At 47.7% G+C, this 23,085-nt stretch overlaps 1 protein-coding gene across 2 annotated transcripts in view; it reads right to left on the reverse strand.

The window, feature by feature from the left end:
- Kcnab1 (potassium voltage-gated channel subfamily A regulatory beta subunit 1) overlaps window positions 1–23,085 on the reverse strand; it is a 216,565-nt gene that overhangs the window by 72,987 nt on the left and 120,493 nt on the right. For both annotated transcript variants that reach the window (XM_070022896.1, XM_070022897.1), the window contains exon 2: window positions 2,131–2,174. In XM_070022896.1, coding sequence (XP_069878997.1) covers window positions 2,131–2,174 — 44 coding nt within the window. The remainder of the gene's footprint in view (window positions 1–2,130; window positions 2,175–23,085) is intronic.

Here is a 23,085-nt window from a genome sequence, read left to right on the forward strand (position 1 = left end):
TCCTTTATTGATCCTAACCACTTCTTACCAGCTCTCGCGTTCTCGTTTTAGCTCCTGGCTCCATTCTTTATTTTTCTTCCTCCTCAGTGAAATTCCAAAGGCCATCGCCATACTAACTGCCTTATAGAAACTCTCAACTTTGTCTCCCTCTCCTTCTTCTTGAAACCTCTCCCGAGCCCGCGTAGCTGATCAGGGCTGGAGCAGACGGGATGGTCTCCCCTTCACACGTGTTGTCACGAGTCATAAGTGGTCCGGGCTGCCACAGGGCACACTCCCTGTGCCACTCAGCCCCTGCTCCCCTCTTCAGACGTCCAATACCACAGTGCTTCCGCACCATAGCTGCTGACCTCGTCTCTGATTTCCAGTGAGAGTACAGCAGCAACAGGACAGCTCAGCAAGGACCCTGTGTGGTCACCGCCACCCTCCGTCCCCACTGGCTTTGTTCAAAACCATGGCACTGCCATCTGCCTTGCTACCTTCTCCTGTACCCTGGAGAAATCACCCCAGATAGTCACCTTTTTCCTTCTTGAAAAGATTCCCTCCATCAGCATATACATGTGAAGTTGCTTTGACACATGGAGGGAACTTCTCTGAGCACCCGGCCTGCTCAGGGCTCTCTGTTGCTCTGCTCTTCTCACGTGATCATCAGAAGAGCTGCCTCGAGCTTTTCTTTCCATTCTCCCTTGAGCCCATCCAGCCTATGCTCTGCTTCTCCACTGAAACCCATCTGCTCAAAGTCCTCAGCGCCCCCACGTTCCTAACCCTGACAGCCAGTTCCGGGCCTGCATCTTCCCGGACTTAACCAGCAGCTGTCAGCAGATGGGTGGCCTCCTCCCTGCTGTTTGGCTGAATCCTCATCATTTCCTCAATTTTTGGCTCACGTTCCTCAGCTTTCCACTTACTTCTATGAGATCTCATCTTAGTGTGTCATGGTTTAGAAAGCGTCACTGTGCTAATGGACCCAGAGTTTCTGGATCCAACCAAGATCACTTCTTTAAAAAAATCCATTGACTTACTTGACAACCCTTTCTGTTTTCTTAATATTCCAAAAGTCATCTCCCAGTCCCCCTCCTCCCTAAAGCTCTCTTCCCTCCTTCCACATCTCATCTACCAGGTATTCCAACTTCTTGTGTCAGCTTATCTGTTTTGATTGTGTGTAAGTAATGTACAGAGGGCTCTCAATTCAGCGTGTCAGCTTGTGAGTACACACATCTCGATCAATGTCACATCCATTTTCTCTTCTGCTCAAACAATTTTAGTGTCACCCTGGACTTTGTTCTCTATATCTCTCATCTCACGTAACGTGCAGGAGGAAATCTGGGTTTCCTGTGTGAAGGGGAGACATCATCTGCCCACTTCTCAGCACATCCTCATCTCCTGCACTGGTTTGGACTCTTAGCCGATGGCACAGTCCTGGGCACATGCAGGGGTGGGGGGGAGGTGGTGCCGAATGGCCTAAACCCCGGTGTCTGGAGAACGGCTGAACACTCTGTGCGCTCCCATGTCTCCTACCCAGACGACACTATTTTGGATTCCTCCTCGCTCTTTCAAAATCGTCGTGTCTGTTTACTGTTCTTTAAATATTTGCATTTTCTACAACAAATAAATTTTTTGGTGTGGTGCTGGAGATGAAACCCAGGGTCTAGCCAATGAAAGGCAAATACATTACCCCAGGCCCTATGAACAATAATGTGCATTTAATTAATTATATATAGATGTATATAAGTATGTATTTACCTCACTTTACTCCCCCCTAAGAATGTAAGGCAGGATATAAAAAGCACATAACATATATAACAATACCAGAAGTTAGACGGCAGGAACGTGATGGGTGGGCAATCACAGTGGACTGAAGGAGGGGTGAGTGAGCACATGCCGTTCCTTTTGCTTAGTGAGGTGCGAAGCCCCTCCTCCAAGCCCCTCTGTGCACCATGAACACCACGGCTCCTCTCCAGAGAGGCAGAGGGCTGTGTGGACAGACAAAGGGAGTGTAGGGGAGGGAGTTGCACTGGTGCTGGCCAGGAATTCTCCTCACCTAAGGCGGCTCCCTCCCCTGCCCCATGCCTCTTCCTGGCCTCTCCCCACCCTCCCACCTTCCAGACCACCTCTATGCCACACCCAAGTACTTACCAAGACCCAAGCAAGAAACTCTGAGGCCTGACTTTCCAAGATTCCTAGAAGAAAAACAAAGCAACACACAGTTATTTTCTCCACTTGAAACTGCACCCATGTCTCTGACCATCTCCCCTTGAAGAGAGCACACCCAGACAGAGCTATGGGGAAGGTCTTTCCTCCCTAGTCATTTCATCACTAGGAAGCAAAAAAGGTGCTGACTAAGCACAGAGTTCAAGGTCTCCCATCAAACTCAGCTTTCCAATCCCACATTGTCTCTCATTAATGTACTTATGCACTCATCCATCTATCCATCCATCCATCCATCCATTCATCATCCATCATTCATCCATTCATCCATCTATCCATCCATCCATCAATCTATCCATCCAGCCATCCAGCCATTCATCCATTCATCCATTCATCCATCTATTCATCCATCAATCTACATCCATCCAGCCAGCCATTCATCCATTCATCCATTCATCTATCTATCCATCCATCCATCAATCTATCCATCCATCCAGACAGCCATTCATCCATCCATCCATTCATCCATCCATCCTCCATCCATCCATCCATCCATCCATCCATCCATTCATCCATCCATCCACCCATCCATTCAAACATTCATCCATCCATCCATCCATCCATCCATCCATCCATCCATCCATCTATCCATCCATACAGCCATCCATCCATCCATCCATTCATCCACCCATCCATCCATCCATCCATTCATCCACCCATCCAGCCAGCCAGCCAGCCAGCCAAGCACCATCCATCCATTCATATGTTCTTTGACCTCCTCTCTCTTAGATTGTAAATTCTTTCAGAGCAAGAATCCTTGCCTTCTTTACCATTATTCACCACAGACCCAGGACTCTCTGCATGCCTTTGGTGAATGACTATGGAACCACTTACTATCAAACTGACGTCTAAGATGGAGTATTATTTCCAATGGAAGAACAAATGCAAAGTTAACCTGAAGGCTATCTTAACCATTTTCTATTTTTTATACAAGACTACAGAAAATACCACAGGAAAGTTCCATAATCCTTTTTAAAAGAGTCCACTTTTCTTCCTCAACATTTTTGTCCACTCCCAAAAGCTCATTAAGGAAAAGAAATATATGTTTGCTTTCTTAATAGAGATGGGGCCAGGAGCACATATAAGCCTCAGTGGAAATCCAGATGTTATTGTTCTTCTGCCCCCTTTTTTTGCCTTTTAAATGAGTTGGTTTGATTTCAAGATGAATCAGAATTCAAGAGAAGAACAAAAAGCCGACTCTGGCAGGATTCTAGGCTGGGTTTAGTTTAAATTCACAGCTGAGATAGGAATGGCTGACAAACTAGAGACAACAAGCCACTGTCGGATTGTTTTTTTCAGTTGTGGGGCTTGAACTCAAGGCCTGGGCACTGTCCTTGAGCTCTTTTGCTCAAAGTGAGCGCTCTACCACATTGAGCCACAGTGCCACTTCTGGTTTTTGAGTGGCTAATTGGAGACAAGAGTCTCATGGGGACTTTTCTGTCTGGTCTGGCTTTGAACTGTGATCTTCAGATCTCAGCCTCCTGAGTAGCTAGGATCACAGACATGAGCCACCGGTGCCTGGTAACTGTAGGATTTTTTTAAGGTTGTTTTTAATGTTCATAGACCCTTACACAAAACTTCATTCTCATTTTTTTCTGTCTTTTAACAGCTGTCAGATAGAGGATGCCTCAGCCAGGCTGAAGTAACTGTAGCATCAGAGAAAAGGGCCTCCCTTGTTCGTTGTCCAGGTGTTCTCATAAGAATATAATGTGCCTCTTTGCTTCTAGCTCTCACAGAACAACACACACAAAATTGCCTAGGGGGTACATAGCTCATCTCTCCAGCTGCTTCTTCTTAATAACGTCAGCTTTGGCTTCATTAACACTAGCAATTAATTAGTGCTCACACTTTTGTATCATAGTCTTTCTCTTGCTTATTGCTGCTGTCTATACAGGCATAATTACATAGCACAATCCAACTTATAACAATGCAGAGAGTTAAAAGGCCTTGGGCACTGACCATCCTCACAGCTAGCTTGGTAGCCTCAGGGAAAATAGCTCCATTTTCCTCGGACCCTGATTGTTTTCTTTAGTAAGGCTGGATGTTGGTGTCTGCACCATCAGTCTTGCACCACTGGTGTGGTGTCAGAATGTGATTGTGTATCCATTACAATGTATATGATACAGTGTATAAGAACTTGTATACATTACAACATAAACAAATACAAGGAGTCATGAGGTTTTGTTGCTTTTCCAATTTGAAGAAAGCAGTTGCATTAAAGTATATGTGGGGAAATATCTTTAATTAGCAAGTGGGAGAAAATGATTGGATTTCTTTCATGAAAATAATTTTCATAAGACATGGTCCTTTTAATAACTTCTCAGAAATCGTTAGGCTGTGCAACCAGAAGACCTCTCTTTGCAGTCTAAAAGTCTAGCGATGTTAAAAGACAGGACTCAAGAGCAAAAGCTATATAACAGAGAATATCCAAAAGCAAGCACATAAAACAAAATTAAAAGGAAACTGAGCAACAGTCACGCAGACATTCAATACAGACGGGTCAGCAGATCTTTAATGAGAGGTCATGGTGTCCCAGGAGATCTAGGTGGGGACACAGAGAGGAAGAGGCACAGCTCTGGGCCCACCTGGAGCCTGGAGTCCAGCAAGGGACACAGGAAAGCAGATGACATCAGGTAGAGTGTAAGGTGGGCCCTAGGGAGAGTGGGGGGAGGGGCTGCCTTAACCCGAGCTTTCATTCACACAGTGGGAGTTTGTAGCAGAGACAGGCTTTCACTCACACAGTGGGTGCTGGTAGCAAAGTCAGGCTTTTATTCACACAGTGGGAGTTTGTAGCAGAGACAAGGTCCTCATATCATTTTAATGTCTTCCGGTGATTCTTTTTAGAGGGAGGAGAGACATGGCACACAAAAAAAATCCATGCAAAGCAAGATGGTTCTAAGGCAGAGACAAATAGTCCAGAGACTTTTTTCTAATGAACTAAAAAAGGGCAGAAGTCTGTCGGTGAGTACCCACAGAGAAACAGCTCCGCATTGGGGTATGGGACCTGCCCTATTTTCTCTATGGCAGAGACTTAAGAAGATAATGATCACTCGGCTATGGTTTCAGAACACTGAACTTGAGAACTGTCAGCAAAAACTAGCTGCCAGGCAAGAAGAACTAAATGGGGCCCATTTTCTTCTCATTGCTATTACAACACCTGGCATGGTTTTTCTGGAATCAAAGTCTTCGGAAAATAAATAAATATAAAGCAAGTTCAATAGAGACAAATACTGATTGCAGTGGTAATGGGCTCTCTCCCTGAGTCTTAGCTTTCTATACTTTTCAATTCTTCAGCCCCTGTCGCTCTTTCTGCAAATAGATTCCTCTTGTCGAGAGAAAGGTTACCAAATTCATCAAGTTATTTTTAAAGAGAGAGGCATTTTTCTGAGCTTGAGAGGCACCTGGGTGTTTCAGTACCTTGCCTATGTTTTGTTCTTTGCAAGCCAGGGCTCCTGACCATGATGGGGCAGCTCACGGTGTAGACGGAAGTGGCAGGGAGAACCACTTCTCACTCAGGGTGCCGCATTCTAACCCTGCTTCTGGTGATTCTGGTGGCATCTCTGCATTTCCCCATTTCCATCCACCTCTGCACAGCACCTAATACCGACGTGGCTTGTCCAGCTACCCCATACACTCAACCTCGGCTGGATGATGACGGCTCACATGCTCCATGCCACCAGTGAGTTGGAAGCGATGCGTCTGTGGTTCCTTGGACGGCTGTACCGTCGGTCACACAATGACCAGGTTTACACATCATGTCGGGCCATTGCACGAGCACTGCAACCTTTCTCTTGCCTAACACTTCATGATCATTTCCCTTGTTTTCTTTTCCCCCTTGTTCACACGAGGGAGCGAGGCCACTGTTTCTATGAACACATCACATTTCCAACTAGACCCAACTCCCCATCCGTCTGACTGAGGATAGCTGAGCACACAGGTTTCCTCCGCTATCTGTGTCACCTGCACCGGGAGCACAGTAGCCCCACATACATTTTTAGTGCCTGCTTTTGTTCACCCCAAAAATAAAAGCTCCTCTTTCCCGGGTGCTCGGCTGCTAATATTAGAAATGAGTGGCACTGTGTGGGGGCCTGGGCACTTGGCTTTGTCAGTCAGATTGTGGAAATCCTGCACCTCATAGCTCTGTGCGGGGTTCTCTGACTTTGGGAGAACGTAAAGATCATGCCTGTCTTGGAGGGAGGCTGTCCCCACATGAGGGCCAGGGCTAGGGTGATGGGCACAGATGTGACATCACTTCATAGAGTATCCATGTGGCTCCTTTCTCTTCAGTCTTGAAGGCAGTCACAGAATAGTAGACCTGGAAGCTAGGGTGAGCACAGCGCGGATGCCGCTTCCCCACCGCTGCCTTGCAGATCAGGGGCTAAAGGCAGAAGGCTAGCAACCACATGTGTTCACTTCAGCTGCGCCTGGATGTAACTAAAGCATCGCTCACAGTTTTAAACCACAGGGAAGGGAAGAGCAGCAAGCTATTTACTTGCATTTGACCAAGAAAGAACCTGGACTTAAAGGCTGGACCCCATGGGCTCCCATGTCCTGAAGGAGGGGACAGGACACAAAGGCAGTCTGACCCGGTTTCCATGAGGTTGATCCTTGCTTCATTTGCCGTCTTCCTTCCTTGAACGTGTTTACGTCCCTTCAAGTCACATTGGGTCCTGTCACTAAGCTGGAAGCGCTAATCACACTAAAAAATAAATAAGTGGGCATCTTATCCTTTTTCCCCCCTTCAGGAGTGTACTCCTAAACAATTCTCTTTGTGGAGTTGTTCAAAGGCCTCTTGATCCATCCTCCCTCCCCCGCCCCCCACCTCTAGGCAGCTGTTTTGTTGGCTGCACATTTCAGCACCAGGAGTGAGGTGACAGCTCCCCTCACCCAGCGAGGACCCCACTGAGCCACGCAGCCCAGATGTGCACAGAAGGAACCCCAGGGCCTTTGCTCTGACTTTGCCCTCTTTCCCTAGCTGGCCTCACACTCATGACTCTCCTGCTGGTCAGAGCATGCCTTTCACCCCCCTTCTGCACATGTTAGTATGTCCAAAATGATTTATTAGGCCCCTGATGTATTGTCTTCCAGATTCAGGCTTGTTGCTTCTGTCATCTCTACTTGGATGTAAAGTGCAGACTCCTCTCGGGGCTCTGCAAAGCTCTCACCACCGGTGGACAGGGGGCAGTGACCTTGCTGGCCTCCTAAGGGCAGAGGACAGGAGGGAGGATCTGCCCTCCCCTGCCATCTGGGCCTCAAGCCAGACCCCTCCCTGAGAGGGGGAGGGGTCACGTCATAACCCCTCTGGATTTGCCTCGAATCACACTTTCCCAAGTAAACATCAGCTTCCTGCCGGCCACATGCAAAGCTAGGAAGAAACTGGAAAGCTTCTGAAGTGTCTTCGCCCCTGGGAATGATTGATTTCCAGGCTGGAAGTGTCAAGGAGGAAGGCGATGGCTCCTCCGCCCCATCTTCCACAGACACCAAAGGCATCCGAGCAAGCAGGCTCTGGCAGCTGCATCTCCTGTCTGCTGCTCCAGAACCGTCCATGCGCTGTGGGAAGCACTCAGCCCTGGGGCAGGACTGAGGACATGCGGGGGGGGGGGGGGGTGACACATCAGCACACACTGCGTCGGAGCTGCAGGCGTTCAGCCAGAATGGCCAGCTCACTTCCCCTTTTCCCTGACCGGAGAATGGCACCGGGCATTGAGCTCCCCGCACCACGTCCCTCACACTGGCTGCAGGAACAGCAGTGCGCATCCTGTCCACTGCACGCAGGGTCCTTCCTCATCCCAGGTGGGGCCAGGGAGGGCTGGGGGCAGCTACATCTGATGCACCAGGCTCTAGCCACGGCCACACCTGTGCAGGATGCACAGTAGATGTGGGCTGTGCTCACATCAGGCAGTGTTCCCAGCAGATGTGCTCTGCTGTGAACCTCTGTGGGTTCACTGGAGAGCACTGGGAGTCGGAGAGCACTGGGTGTATCACGGGTGCCTCTTCCCCTCCTCCATGAGGCCCTAGGGGATGTAGCGAACTTCCAGTGCCCATCTGCTCCTTGCAGAAATAACAGCAGCCACTCACAGGGTGGTGGTGAAGATTTGAGATGAGGGCTGGGTCTTCAGGGCAGAACCTGGCACGTGGGAAATGCTCGCTACGTGCAAGCTAGGGTCAGACACAGTTGGGCTGGCATCAAGCTCAGCCCCGCACATGCGGTGCACACACTGCGTCTTTTCCTACAGCTGCGCCCCCCCTTTACCACTGAGCTTCGTCCTCAGGTTGAGTGGAAGCATGCAGCCAACGTTCTAACATGTCACTCTTTTTCCAGCTGATGCGGCGCAGGCTCCTTCTTCTGAAGGGTGTGGGTTTGTGAACCTGCGTGGTGGAAGCCATCCATGGACCCTGGAACCTTCCCCTCGGACCCTGGCTTCTCCAGCTAACAATGCTCCAAAGAGGCGCAGAGGCAAATCCCAGTGCTCAGCTGTTGACAGTCTCAGAGCTGAGACTGGAGATGGGGAGAAGGAACAACACCAATGTCCATGTTATGTTCAGCTCTGACCTTACTCTGATTCCAGTAGGTCCAGAACATTCAACGACACAGAAGTTACCTCATCTTCTAGAAACTTCTAAAATCAGATGACCACCATCAGATGCAACTCTGGGGAACAGTGAGGCTCAGATCTGGAGATCTGTCTCCTTCCCTCGGCCTCCACAGCCAGCCAGGAATCCTGAGCATTCCCTTCCAGCCCTCTGCCCTCACCATTCCGACCTCTTCATAGTCAGGCCCTTGTGACGATGACCTGTCCCCGCTCTTCTGTACCGGTATTGTTTCCTTCTCTCTCTCTCTCATCAGCCTCATTATCTCCTTTTCCTCTGTAGTAACTATTGTTCCTGTCTTACTACTTTTTTTCAATTACAAAGTACTTGATGGAAGGATCCAAGATATAACTCTGATTTATCTTAACTTCGTTCTTTCTTCTTTGTTTTTTTCTTCTTCCTCCACTTTCTCTGTCTCTGTCTTTCTTCCTTTCTTTCTTTATGTGAGTTTCAACTCAGGTCCTATGATTCTTAGGCAAGTGCATTTGAGCCACATCTTCAGCTCTTTTTGCTTCAGTTAGCTAATTAATTAATTAATTTATTTATTTTTGCCAGTCCTGGGGCTTGAACTCAGGGCCTGGGCTCTGTCCCTGAGCCTCTCTGTGCTCTGGGCTAGCACTCTATCACTTGAGCCACAGCACTACTTCTGGTCTTTTCTGTTTATGTGGTACTGAGGAATTGAACCCAGGGCTTAGTGCATGCCAGGCAAGCACTCTACCACTAAGCCACATTCCTAGCCCTGCTTTAGTTTATTTTTCAGATAGTATCTCATATTTTTGTTTAGGTCAGTCTTACCTTGGGTTCTTCCTACCTCCACTTCTTGATTAGATGAAATACAGGCCTGAAACACCATACCTAACTTGTATTTTTGAGATAAAGCTTGCTAAATTTTTGCCTGAATTGTTTTTGAGCCTTCTGTATCTGCCTTCCAGATAGCCTGGATTACAAATGTGATCTGCCATGCTTGGACTAAGAAAAGATGAACAAGATGGTTCTAAAATGTATATGGAAAAGTGAAAAGGAACTAGAATATTTATAACAGTTTGAGCAGAAGAACTAGATTGGAAGGATTATACTGCTGAGTTCAAGAGTTAATACAAAGCAAGCTGGGCTTTGTTGGCACACATGTAGAAGCCCAACACTTGGAAGACTGAGGCCAGTGGGCCATGAGATTGGGGCCCCTGGCCTTAGTTACACGCAGCAAGACCTTGTCTCAAAAATAAAGATTTAATATCAAGCTACAATAATCTATCTCACTTCTAAAAAAGTTTTGTCGAAACCAACAAAGTACAAATAAATGGAATGGAATGGCAAGGTTAGGAAGAGCCACCTTCCTTTCAAATACTTTAACCAATTACTGATCAAAGTGCAAAAGAGCAAAGACAGGCTTTTCAATGAACGGTGTTGGAATGAAAACAGAACCATTGTCCATAAGTTAAAAAAAAATGAACCTCGACAAAAACCTCATATCTTAACTCACAATGGATCACAGACATGAATGTAAAACATGAAACCATTAAACTTCTAGGAAAAAAGTTGAAGAAAAATGTTGTGGCTTTGGACTTGACAAAGCTTTTTAGATGTAACACCAAAAGGATGATGCATAAAAATGGAGAACAATTAGAGTTAATAAAAAGTTAAAGTGTTTGATGTGTGGAAAATGCTGCAAAAGACTAAAAACACAAGTGACATACTTGAAGAAAATGTCAGCAAGGTCCGATAAAGTCACCAAAATACCGAGCGGACCATGCCGCCAAAGAAGATATTGGATGACAAATAAGCAAAAGGAGAGCTCTCAGCAAATTGGAACTGTAATAAGGTAACACTACTCACTGCTGGGATGTGGGGAAGCCAGCTCGGCAGCCACTCTGGAAGCTGAGATGGAAAGGAACACGATCTGAGGTCAGCCTAGACCAAAATTTTGCAAGAGACCTCATCTCACACTGGAAAGCAAGACATGGTGGCACATGCATATCATCCCAGCTACATGGGAAGTGCAAATAGGAGGATTGCAGTCCAGGCTGGCTTGGGCACCAATTGAGATCCTGTTGTTTTTATAGCAAAAGCTAAAAGAGCTGGAAAAGTGGCTTTAGTGGAGCCTGGCAAGGACAAGGCCCTGAGTTCAGGACCGAGTAGTTCCCCCGAAGCAAAGAATATGCATGCTCAAACAACAACACAGACACACAGCACCAAGACCAGTGATGAGGCAGAGTAAAAGGACCATCACGCATGGCTGACAGAAATGCAGGCCAACACAGCCCACTCTGGAAAACAGTTTGAAGGTTTCTTATAAAACTAAACACTCCAACTGGATGACTCAGCGATTCTATTCCTAGGTCCTTAGCAAAATAAGTGGAAAACTGTTCGTACACAAAAAAATGCATTCAAATATTTATAGCAGCTTTACTCATAATAACAAAAACTGGAAACCACCCAGATATCCATCAACTGATGAGTGGGTAAGCCTTTGGGGCCCATTCATGCAGTAGAATACTACTCAGTAATGAATGGGAAAGAACCATGGATTCAAGACGCACACAACAAGATGGACGCATGCTAAATGCATATCGACAAGTGAAAAGAGTCTCCCTAGACTCTAGCGGTATTATTTCCCCTATATGACATCCTTGAAAAGACAGACTCGGAAGGGCAGAGAACAGATGGGTAGCTAATGGGGTTTGGAGGTGGGGAAGGAGCTCAACTACAGGAATTCTGGGGGCTTTCTCAATTCTTCTTTATGGAATGGGTAGGTTGATCAAAATCCATGAAACTGTTAAAACACAAAAAGCAAATGGCATTCACACAAATTAAAAAAAATTCAACGAAGATGTCAAGGCAACCAATCAGCCTGCGTGACGAGAGCGTAGCATACCAGAGGGTGGGCGGGAGGGGGAAAGGAACTGACTTCATTTTGGAAAACAGACTTCTCACTGGGTATTGTAAGGGCAAGGACAAAAAGAATCATACACAAAGACCACTCCTCAGGGCAAAATCTGTCTGCCCTGGCATCATGAGGCCGTAACTCTGAAACTCAGCCTGACTACTGGATTGGCCAAAAAATGTCATGTGGGAAGCCTTGAGCACTAGGCCTAGACATTATGTAAGAGCGGGAGAAGACAGAGCCCCTCTTCCAGCCAACATCCTTTGATTTCCCTCAGTTCTCATTCCGAAGATGCTCAGACGTTGCAGGACATTGGTCTCGGTTCCATCGCTTTTCAGATCCAGCAGGTTTTTTCTGCGAGGCATCAAGAGCTAGGAACTGATGTGGACGATGATGAAGGCATCTGCTCTGCAGAAGAAGGGCAAAACCCAACTGACCACTGCTATGTGGTCTTTGGGGGCATCAGGTAAAACCTCATGGACTTTCCTTGAAAATGGAATCAAACCTACTCCTGTATGGACCAGAATGAATTTTTACTAATGCAAATAGTCCTTAAAAAGTGAATTCAGGCAGTTTAAAATAGATCACCATGTGAAATGGTGTTTGCTCTCAGCATTGATGAATTAATCTATCCTAGGAAATTAAAGTCATACATTCTAGTTGGTTAAACTTACTGCTGGTGCTTTAGTCAAGTTGAACGACATAACTCCTAAGAAAAGAAAGCCTGGCATTAAGAGCAGAGGCCATGGATGGAAGACTTCTTTGATGGGATTCCAAAAGACTCAAATGCCCTGGGGTAGAATTGCCACACAATGAGAAGGACGATTACTGTGGACTGAAGTCACAGCCGACAGCTGGTTATTTGGAAAAAAACAAAAAAACAAAACTTATCGCGCTGAATTTTCAGACCAAAGAGTGCCAAATTAGATGATGTGGTAAGGCCTCACATCACTTGCATCCACTAGGATGGATGGCCAGAACACATGGCTTTGATTTTTAGAATAGAACAGTACCACAAACTATAGTGATTCTCTTGGTCACTTTTGCACTCAGAGGGTAACGGTAACACACTGGTTGTTTGGCTTGGTCACAGCTTCTTAATGGCCACGCTGTGGAACACCTGCTGTGTGCATCTCCAGTCCATACCTTTTCCCTCAAGGCAGCCACGCAAATGCACAGCACCTTGCCACTCGGGCCGGTGTGTGTCCATCTTACGTAGGAGCAGGTGCAGGCTGCAGAGATTAAGTGACCGAGGTCTCTCACACCTCGCGCTACAGAGCTGAGTGTGCAGAGCCTGTGTGTCCAGGCCAGGGAATGTGCTCTTTTTTCCAGTCACGTTGCTTTGCCCACCATTAGCCATTCTCTACGACACAGGCAGGGATGTGGGGGGGGGGGCAGGGAGAAGTGCTCGCCTAGCCGGGCCAGTTTCGGAGGCCTGGGGAAGGGAGGAGAGAAGTTGCTGCAGCTCCTACCATCACAGCACATCTCCGGAGGGCCTCCCCTGCATCCTGCTCCCACCCCTGTAGCTTTCCACCATCTCTGATTGATGTCACCGCAGCAGCAGGAGCTGGAGAGCTGCCAGTCATGTCCCAGAGCCCTTATCCAGAAACAGCAGCGGGAGAGGAAGGCAGGGAACATCGACGACTTGAATGGCTCAACGGTCCTCAGAACTGCATGCATCCTGTTGGGTTTGAGCTTTTGGATAGACAGATGGAACCTGGAAGTCATTTGTGTGTGGAGATGGCTGTGCAGTGGCTGGAAAAGACCTCGCTATCACCCTGTGGGGTGGGGGTCTCAGAGTGGGAACAGGAGGGAGAGCAAGGAAGGAGGCCCAGTCCACAGCGACGTTCAGAGACTCAGTGCCAGGAGCACCAGGGAACTGCTGAGGACAGAGCGGAGAGAGAGCCTACCTCTGACATGGGCATTTGTTCACCTGACAGGGGTTCACCAAGAACCCACTGCCACCCAGCCACTGTTCTAGGCATAAAACAATGGCAGTGCTCCAGACAGACTGAGTTCCCCACCTCGGGAGCTTTACGTTCTGGAAGGAGAGACCCTAATGCTAAGTCCACACACAAGCAACTTCCACGGAAGCAAGACAATGGCAGAGCAACCCCCAGCTCCACTAGCAGAGAGGAGACCTGCGGGCCAGGGCTTGTTGCAGACTGCATCCTAAGAGCGAATAAAATGAAGCTGTATACACCAGCTGTGCGGATGAGGCCTCCCCTCACCCTTCATCGGGCCAGGCCACACACAGCCACGTGGCAGGCTGTGGTGACCTGGCGCACAGCTCTGGCGTGCATCACGGACTCTGTGCGGAGCCTGCCGTGTCCCACTGCACAGCTCAGCCATCTGGTCTGGGCTTCCTGCTTCCTCAGCCTGTACTCCTGTCTAGTGAACCACGAGCTCCAAGTCTAGAAGCGATATTTCTTTTCTTAATTATCTAGAAGAAAGCTTCACAGGTCTGCAATTAGGTTAGTACACAGAAGTATGGATCACAGCAATTATTTATATCAGGGAAAGGAAGAAAAGCAATCACAGACGGCCGGTGGAGTTTCATCAGTGTGATGGATTACAATGTAACTAGTTAAGATTATAGGAAAGAGTATTTTACTAACACTCAAGAAAATGTATTCATTACTAGGTTAAATGGAAAAAAAAGCAGGATAGCAAATATGTTACAGTATGACTTTAATAATGCAGACAGCCAGGTTGGTGGTGGCTCATACCTGTAATTCTAGCTACTCAGGAGGCAAAGATTCAAGTTCTGACTGAGCAAAGCAGTGAATTGAGACTCAACTAATAGCTAGACATGGCGGCATGCACCTGTCATCCTGGCTGTGGTAGAAAGTGGATTTTGTTTCAGGCGAACCCAGGTTAAAAAAAAAAAGTGAGACTCTATCTCAACCATAAGCAGAACACGAAGTGTGAATGTCTGGCTCAAGTGGTAGAGCGCCTGCCTATTTAGAAATTTAGAAATGCACAGAAGCGAATCTCAGAGGAAACCCACTCAAATATAGTAGATCTGCTACACAGTCAGATAATGGTTATTGTGTTTGCTTTTATGATAAAAAGAAAACAATGACAGTGAAAATGGTGGAGCTGGTTTCCTGAAGATGCCAAGGTCAGGTCTATAAAGTAAATAGAAGAACAAGGGGTAGGGGTGATCTCTGACTGGGACACGGACTTCTGAAGGGCACGGAAGCGGGGAGGCTGGGCATGGATGCTGGTCTCTGCCCTGTGAGAAGAGCAGACCCCAGGGGCTGGGAGGGTGCGGGGCAGGCTCTGGGGAGAGTCCACGCTGAGCCGGCCACACCGGGTGGGTTTGGATAAATGGCACAAACGCTCTGGTCCCATCTGCCTGCAGAACTCAGCCGGCAGCTCTGCCTGGGCCCGTTCTTAACTCAGCCATTCTTGCAAGTGCGGAACTCAGTCGACAGAGTGGCTGGTCAGCAGCTGGCCCCGTTCATTATGGTTCAGGACCCGGGCAGAACCTTCTAGGCATGGCGGGGTGTATGAGTAAGCTTTCTTGTCCTTTGTTCCAGACTCGTGCTTAAATACATCTCATGCTGCTGACTCAGCAGCAATGCCATCAAATAGTTCTGCGTGAGGTATTCTCTGGCCCCTTCCCCTCTGCCTTTCCCATGGGGAGTAAATAGAAAGGTTTTAAGGAAACTGGAGATGATGAAGTGAAGGGCTGAGGAGCTGGGTCTGTGCTACCCAGTCTTGGCTCCGTCTGTTCCCAGCACCAGCACAGGCAGCAAGCAGGGTCACTGCGCCACTCACAGCTCTTGAGCTCCAGCATCTTGTGTACAAAATAGGAGTTGCTGCAGCACCTGCCAGCACCTGCTTGTAACTGGCTGAGAAGATCCCTCGATGTAAAGCACCAAGTGGAGGGTTTGCTGAGCTGCAGCCCCTTTACAAATATTAGTTATTACCATGATAACCACTACCAATATGAATGGTTTCAGAAGCTGCTGCATAAAACCAGGCAGACAATCTATCACCCATGTGCTCCTAGGAATGACAGCCTGCATTTCCACCAACGGATAGACAGGATTCATAGTAAAAGCAAATAGTTTACTGAAAGTCATGTTGGAATAGTCTGTCTAGGCAGTTATATATGGCAGAAAGAGGAGGAGGAGGAGGAAGAGGAGGAGATCAACAACCACCACCAAACCAAAAAAAAATATTCGATTAGTAGTGGAGACAAATGTTTTGTGAACAAGGTTCTGATTCACTCTTTGTTCTTTGGAACAATCAGAAATGTTAACTCTTGTACTTAGCACTCATATTCAGGCTGAAAAAGAGTACTAAGGAATAATGTCACTGAAATTATTAGGGTGATAAATAATGAGGCAGAGGCAGGAGAAGAAGGATTGAGGGAACAGGTAGGAGGAGAACAACAAAATTAAACAATATGCGTGCGGAGTTGGACCACAGTTCTTTTGTGTGACTGCAGAGTGTCTTATAAACAGCCTGTGAGATTCGTTGTTTAAGACCTGTCTGTGGAATGGCTGCTCCAAGCAAAGACTGGCCGGGTGATAGGCAAGGCTGACACAGTGATTTCTCTCTTGGTCCCTCAGGCTCAGTTTGAAATAGCGAGTCCCCATGTGACCTTTTGCTGAGTGCTGTGAAGAAGCAGATAGAATGATGAGCAGACTCCCTGTGTTACCATCGACCTTACAAACCACATCCCAGGGAACCCTCACTGTAAAACTCCTGAAGAAGCTTCCTGGGATCCCAGTAGCCAGAGAGGCAAATTTTCCAGGCCCCTGAAACTACAAATAGAGCACTACAGAGGAAGGCAGCCCTGATACCTGCTGCGTGTCTGTCACCTATGCGCCTTGAGCATGCTTCCCACACCATATCATGGATATTAATGAGATATCCATAAAGTGGATATCTTAAGTTTTATTGCATAGGAGTACAGAGAGGCTCAAAATCCTATTTCAGTAGAAAATCCAGCCTCCATGTTGAACACACAGGAAACACCCCGAAGTGTTCACTAGTATGCTTACCACATTATATGTTATCACCTGATGGATACTAACTTGTGTAAATAACTTTGAAAGGCTTTAACTGAACGGCTTTAACAGATGAGCTTCTGGGAGCTTTGAGTCCATTTTGTGACCCACACTGCATACATTTTTGTCATCACAAAGAACATATTTAACTTTATTCTTCACTCAATTTCCGGCCGCCATCTTGGTGCTTCTTGACTAGAATTATACGTGTTATGGATAAACGAATGGAGAATGAGATGGATGGATGAACAAATGGAGTGCTCAGGAGGTGATCACTCTGCCTACAGTTCCACATAACATGCAGCCTTTATGTGCAATAACTCATTGAAGTATATATGCATGGGTGGACTCTTGATCCCCTGAATAAGTCTAAATGCTCGAGGAAACGCTGACCACACCTATAAGAGGCACCAAGGAAAATAATCCTCCCGGTATTTTAGAAAACGTGTTACAGACCAGAGTTGACTTGTGAGATTACCTCTCTGGTTTGTGTCTTTCATTTTGTGGCTGCAACACAAAAGCAGCCACCAACAAGTGTCATTACTGGCTCCCATCACTGGCTTCCTATGTTACCAGGTAACATGTAGTGCACATAACACAAGTGACTTTTCTCTTGAGAATTCTGGCACACGCACAGTTTCTACTGAGTTACGTCTTTCTCCGCTGACTATGCGCTGGTATTTAAGAAGAGCCCTTATGAAGGATCCTAAATGGGGAATCAGGACATGGGAGCATTGGTGACTGGCTTGAGCCAGTGTGGGGACTGGGAGAGCATCACAGGTTTGTCACTGTCGTGCCTGCTACCGTGGGCAGACTGAGAGGAGGGCAGGGAGGGATGAAACTCTACAGAGTCTAGGGCTGCGTGCTCCCCAGGCTTGGGACACGTGCAGAAGGCCAGCCCTGGACAGAAGCTCTGCACCAGCAGGCAGCCTCTCCCACAGCCTGGACACTTCCGACATGTTCCTCCCACTGTGGGAAGGACTGAGGAGGGAACAGAGGTCTTTGATGGAGAGTTTGGCCTTTTAAGAGACGGAATTAGCCTTGAGTGGGAGATTGTAAATGTGTCCTCGCCATCAGCAAGAACAGACACTTTACACAAAAAAGAGCAGTTATAGGAAACCAAAAAAATCCACTTCTCTGTAATAGATGTACAAAGGGCCCCATCCCTGCATTTCTTCAGAGCCTATTAATGAGCCCGGGCAAAGAAAAGTCCTCAACAAATATGTGTTGAATGAAGAGCCTCATTTCAACCCACGAAAAGGACACTAAGACACTAGACAATTCTAGTATAATCCTGCATAAATATTAAAACACTTCCCCAAATAACATTTATAGTTACAGTTGCCAAAACAGGAAGTGGCGAAAACAAGAAGAATATAAAGAACTATCTTTGCCAACTCTTGAGCCTCAGATGTGAGTCAGCCCCTGAGGGATGATATCACAAGCCGGTCTCAAGTATTACAAGGATTTAGCCTTCTTTTCTAGTATTTTTCACAGGCCACTGCCAGAAGCTAGCCAAGAGATTATAGTCTGTATTGATCTTTCAGATAAGGAAACCCCAGGGTGCAAATCTTTACCAGTTGAGCAAAACATGTTTTGAATAATTACATATCATTTCCCCCTCTGATCTGCAAAAGGAGAAAAAACATACTCTTGATGTATTATTAAACTGGCAGGTGCTTACTTATTTAACTCCGGGAAGTTTGATGATAATTACATGAAAGTTCTCTAAAAGAATATTTCTAGTGAAAATACTGGTAAGCCAAGCATACATGTTTATGAAGAGAGCATGTGACTTATTTCTTTTCTCTAAGTGAAGACAAACAGAGAGCCCTGGGCTAATCTGTAAATATACTATTTCTATATGTAGGGGTGTCAGAGTCTGTTAGAACTCGGTGTTAGGCTCAAGGCATTAGGAAACACTAGGAATATTGAATTTTATAAACATGTTCCCACCCCATAATACTCCCTTTTCATTTTCTTTTCAAAGCTAAACCCAGTTTGCCTTTCTAACTTGCATAAAGGAAGTAATGATAAAAAGAAACGCGAGTTCACTGGGTAGCCGGAGGCTTCTAGTGGTGCAGATCAGCTGGGAAAGAGGGCTCTAACAGTTGGACAGTGTGAGTGGTTTTGCTGTAGATTAACCCACTGAACGTGGACATGGTTGGTCAAAGCAGCCTGATTTCAACACCCAAGACATCTATTAGCCAAGGCTCCTTCACCTGGATTTTGTTTCCTCTCTACAAGAATAGAGAGAAATAAAAAGGCAGTCAAGACGCAAGCCAGTGATTCGTTAAGCATATTTTCAGTGTTAAGGGCTGGTCCAATCGCAGAGCACCAGACAGAGCTGCTGCTGAAATCTGGCCTGCAGCGGGACTTCTGGGCCTGCTTCACTCAGAACTTGCCTGCTGTGCACCCTGTTTGTTTTATACCATGTTTTATAATCTACTCAGAGCAGAGCTAATACCTTAAACCGATGAGTGGACATGCTAGGTAAGGAAAGTTATCCTTAAAGTCCGTGCTCTGCATTGTATGTGCTTATATTCAACTCCATTTTGAGGGTTTCTGCTCATTTACAGAAAGCCCTACAATGTGAGGAAGGATGGTTATTAGAGAAATAATGTCTGAGAACCCATCGAGCTACCTATAGATAATGATGTGAATCCCTAAAAAGGAGATTTCCTTGTCAGGAAACTCTGTAGGTCAATGAGTTCTCTTCTGTGCCATCGGCTACGAAGGGTTCATGAGTAGCCCTGAGTGTCGTGGGGTCTGGTGCTGGGGAGGCCAGGGGAAGTGAACACAGAAGCACTCGGAGGTGTGGAGGGAGGCGGGTGAGGAACTCTGCTTGGTGGGTGTGGCAGAGGCTTCTGAAGAAGGAAGATGTGAGCTGAGACTTGAGTGAGAAGAGAGGACTGCCAGATGAAGAAGCAGGGCTGTAGGTGCCACAAGAACAAGAAAGCGCATTGTGTGGAGGGCAGATGGACAGACGGACTCCAGGGAGAGAAACCAGGAGGGTTGTTTGGGACCGGAGTGAGAGGGCTTCAATACAGTGTGCAGAAGGAGAGAGGTCAATCAGGAGACAATTTCAGGAGTGGAGAAGCCACTGCCTATAGTTGAGAAGGACTTTGGAGGGTCTGGGATTGTGATCTGCAGACCTCAGGGCCCCAGGGACCCCGAAACACTTGTTTCCGTGCTTGGTAAGTGAAGAGGGACCAACACAGGTGACATCCTCCAGCAACTTAGATTTGTCTTTTAGTATCTGACTTTCCTTGACTGATAGACAACTTGTCTTCCTTCCTAGAAGACACTGGATGCCAAAGAGAAGTTCACTGTGGATACCACAGGAAGAACAAGTCAGAAACTTACCTCACTCTGAGTGTTTAGACCTGCGGCCACCATGGAGAGGACCCCTTTGGGATGAAGGGGTGTGTGTGTGTGTGTGTGTGTGTGTGTGTGTGTGTGTGTGTGTGTGTGTGTGTGTGTGTGTGTGTGTGTGTGTGTGTGTGTGTGTGTGTGTGTGTGTGTGTGTGTGTGTGTGTGTGTGTGTGTGTGTGTGTGTGTGTGTGTGTGTGTGTGTGTGTGTGTGTGTGTGTGTGTGTGTGTGTGTATGCTGACTCCCACCTGGAGGCTGGAGGCCAGAAGCCATAAAGCCTGAAGGAAACCCTGTGGTTGGGCAGGCGGCTCAGCCTCTGAAGTGGAGGGCTGAAGGCTTTCACAAAACGCTGTGTATTTTCTGTTATTAGCAATTGGAAATTTTCCCACAGGTAGAACCTGCCCATCTCTTCAGCTTGACTCTGTGGTCTGCCCTTGCAGATTTCGAGGCAGATCTGTGAGTGGTTTCGAGAAGCCAGCAAAGGTGTTTTCTGTACCCTGTGCTCTGTGAGTTTCCACCTCCAGAGAAGGTGGGTATCTGTCTTGGGCAGCTCTGGCCTCACGGGTGTGCTGGTGAGCCATGCCGACCTTCCTCAAAGTGCCAGGACGTAGCCTGGTCCTTGCCAGCTTCCCACACTAGATTCCAGTCGCCCCATCCACACTGTCTTCATGGAGGACTGAAAACTCCCTGAAGAGAGCACCAGGGTGTGGAGTTCCCAGAGCACACACGTGCACCCGCGTCACATTGGTGCACACTGTCCCCTGAGCCTTGCATGAAAGACTGGACTGTTCCCGCAAAGAATGTTTCCATGGCCACTCCCTGTATCACACCTGTGGTGAGCAAAGCACCGGCGGCCACCTTGGGAGAGGCGCTGCTGGGCTGTGGTGCTGGTTGGCATGAGAGAAAAATGAAGGCTGTCAACGCACCTTTTATAGCCAGGAAAACAGTCCTGAAAATGCCTGTGAGCTACGCAAAAAACCCATCCCAGAGGCCCCTGGTACCTGCAGAGCTGGTGCAAAGGAGGAGGGAGGCGTGGGACAGTGGAGGAGTGGGAGACTGGCTGATGGAAGAAAAAAAGCAACAGAGACAGTACATCTGAGGTCCTAGTGGCCAGTGTGACTACTCAGCACAGAAACAAATCCAGTGCTGGCCTCAGTGCTGGCCTAAATGCTAGCCTTGTGCTAGCCTAAGTGCTAGCCTACTGCTCAGTGCTAGCCCGAGTGTTGGCCTCAGTACTAGCCTCAGTACTAGCCTACTGCTCAGTGCTAGCTAAAGTGCTAGCCTCAGTACTAGCCTAAGTGCTAGCCTCAGTGCTAGCCCAAGTGCTGGCCTCTGGCTTGGTGCTAGCCCCAGTGCTAGCCTGCTGCTCAGTGCTAGCCTCAGTACTAGCCTAACTGCTAGCCTCAGTGCTAGCCCGAGTGCTGGCCTCTGGCTCAGTGCTAGCCTCTGGTTAGTGCTACAGGCAGCTGTCTCCACATGGGATGCGCTAGCCAGAAGAGACATCCTGCAGTGGTGTGGCAAGAAAACACTTGCAGTATCTGTATACAGCTTCAGTCCCGAGGCCCCTTCCGTTACTGTGAAGAACATGCAGAGAGAGTCAGTGGGCCCATATCTCCACAGGAAGCGCCCGGGCGCTCTTAGTGACTCTCTCTTGATGGAGAACTCGTATCCCCATCCCCCGCCTGATAAATGACGACAGTGGCTCTCCATTCTTCACCTTGTAGAGGATATTGAGTCACCGAGACATCCAGAGATAGAGTAGTTCCTTAGCAATGAAGGAAGTTCCTTAGCAATGGAGGGTTGGTAAGGGTGCCGCCCTGCCTGCTCCCAGAGCCCTGGGATGCTTTCTGGAAGGGCCTCAGGGGCCTCAGGGCCCCTGGCTCCCCAGTGCTGTGTCTGGGAGCCCCAGCTTGTGGCCTCTCACCCTGAGGCACCGTGGTGAGCACTTGCCCGCGTGTACGTATCATTGGATTCTAGTAAACATCACCAGAACCGAGCCAGCAGCCACACACCCCAAATGTTGTCTACTCGTTGCCATATGTGTTTGGTTGTGTCATTCCGTTTCCTGTCCTAATTAAGATGAGATGATTCTGAGCCCAAGTAACTTGTTCCTCGGATGGCAGGGGCTGCGGGAGGCTCAGCCTTCCCACCTCCACGTGGCTCCACCTTGATGGATGACAGCTCTCTCTCCACCCCCATTTTTAGAATAATTGCCAGTAGAAATGTTGAGAGATGAGTATTTCTGTCAAAGATAGACTCAGGCAACTAAGGCTAACCCAGAAAACTTGAAGCGGTAGGCACTGTGCTTCTTAAAAACTAGTTTATGTGCCAGAAGGATTCAGACTCCTCCACCATCAACTTGGATCTTGCAGGTGGAGGATGTGGATGGAATTCTGAGCAGAGTGTCTGCTCGACTGACGGCCAATTGGCCTGTCCAAGGTCTCAAACTCCTGGATAAATATGAGTAGAACCAAGTAGAACTTGGTAAGAAATTGTGTGCCTCCTTCGGGCTGAAAAGACACATCTTAAGGATGGGAGGAGAGTGTATACTGTTGGATGTTTATAGTTTGAATTTCATAGTTTGGTTTGTTAAGTTAAAAATTTAAGCAAAATATAGTTTTGGTCTTTAAAACTATAAATTTGTGCTATGAATTTGTTCTTTGTTTCTTCCTTCCCCTCCTTCCCTTCCTTCCTTCCTTCCTTCCTTCTTTCCTTCCTTCCCTCCTCTGTTCCTCCTTTCCTTTTCCTTCCTCCCTCCTTCCCTCCCTCCCCTCCTTCCCTCCCCTCCTCCCTTTTCTCCCTTCCTCCCTCCCTCCCTTCTCTGCCCTTCCTTCCTTTCCTCCTCTATTTCTCCTTTCCTTTTCCTTCCCTCCCTCCTTCCCTCTCTCCCCTCCCTCCCTCCCTCCCTCCCTTCCTTCCTTCCTTCCTTCCTTCCTTCCTTCCTTCCTTCTTTCCTTCCTTCTGCTAGTAATGGGGGTTTCCTGCTTGTCATTCCTGCTCATGGCTGGCAC

This window comes from Dipodomys merriami, unplaced genomic scaffold (assembly GCF_024711535.1).
Source record: "Dipodomys merriami isolate MVZ:Mamm:240054 unplaced genomic scaffold, mDipMer1.0.p SCAF_154, whole genome shotgun sequence".
Classification (NCBI taxonomy): domain Eukaryota; kingdom Metazoa; phylum Chordata; class Mammalia; order Rodentia; family Heteromyidae; genus Dipodomys; species Dipodomys merriami.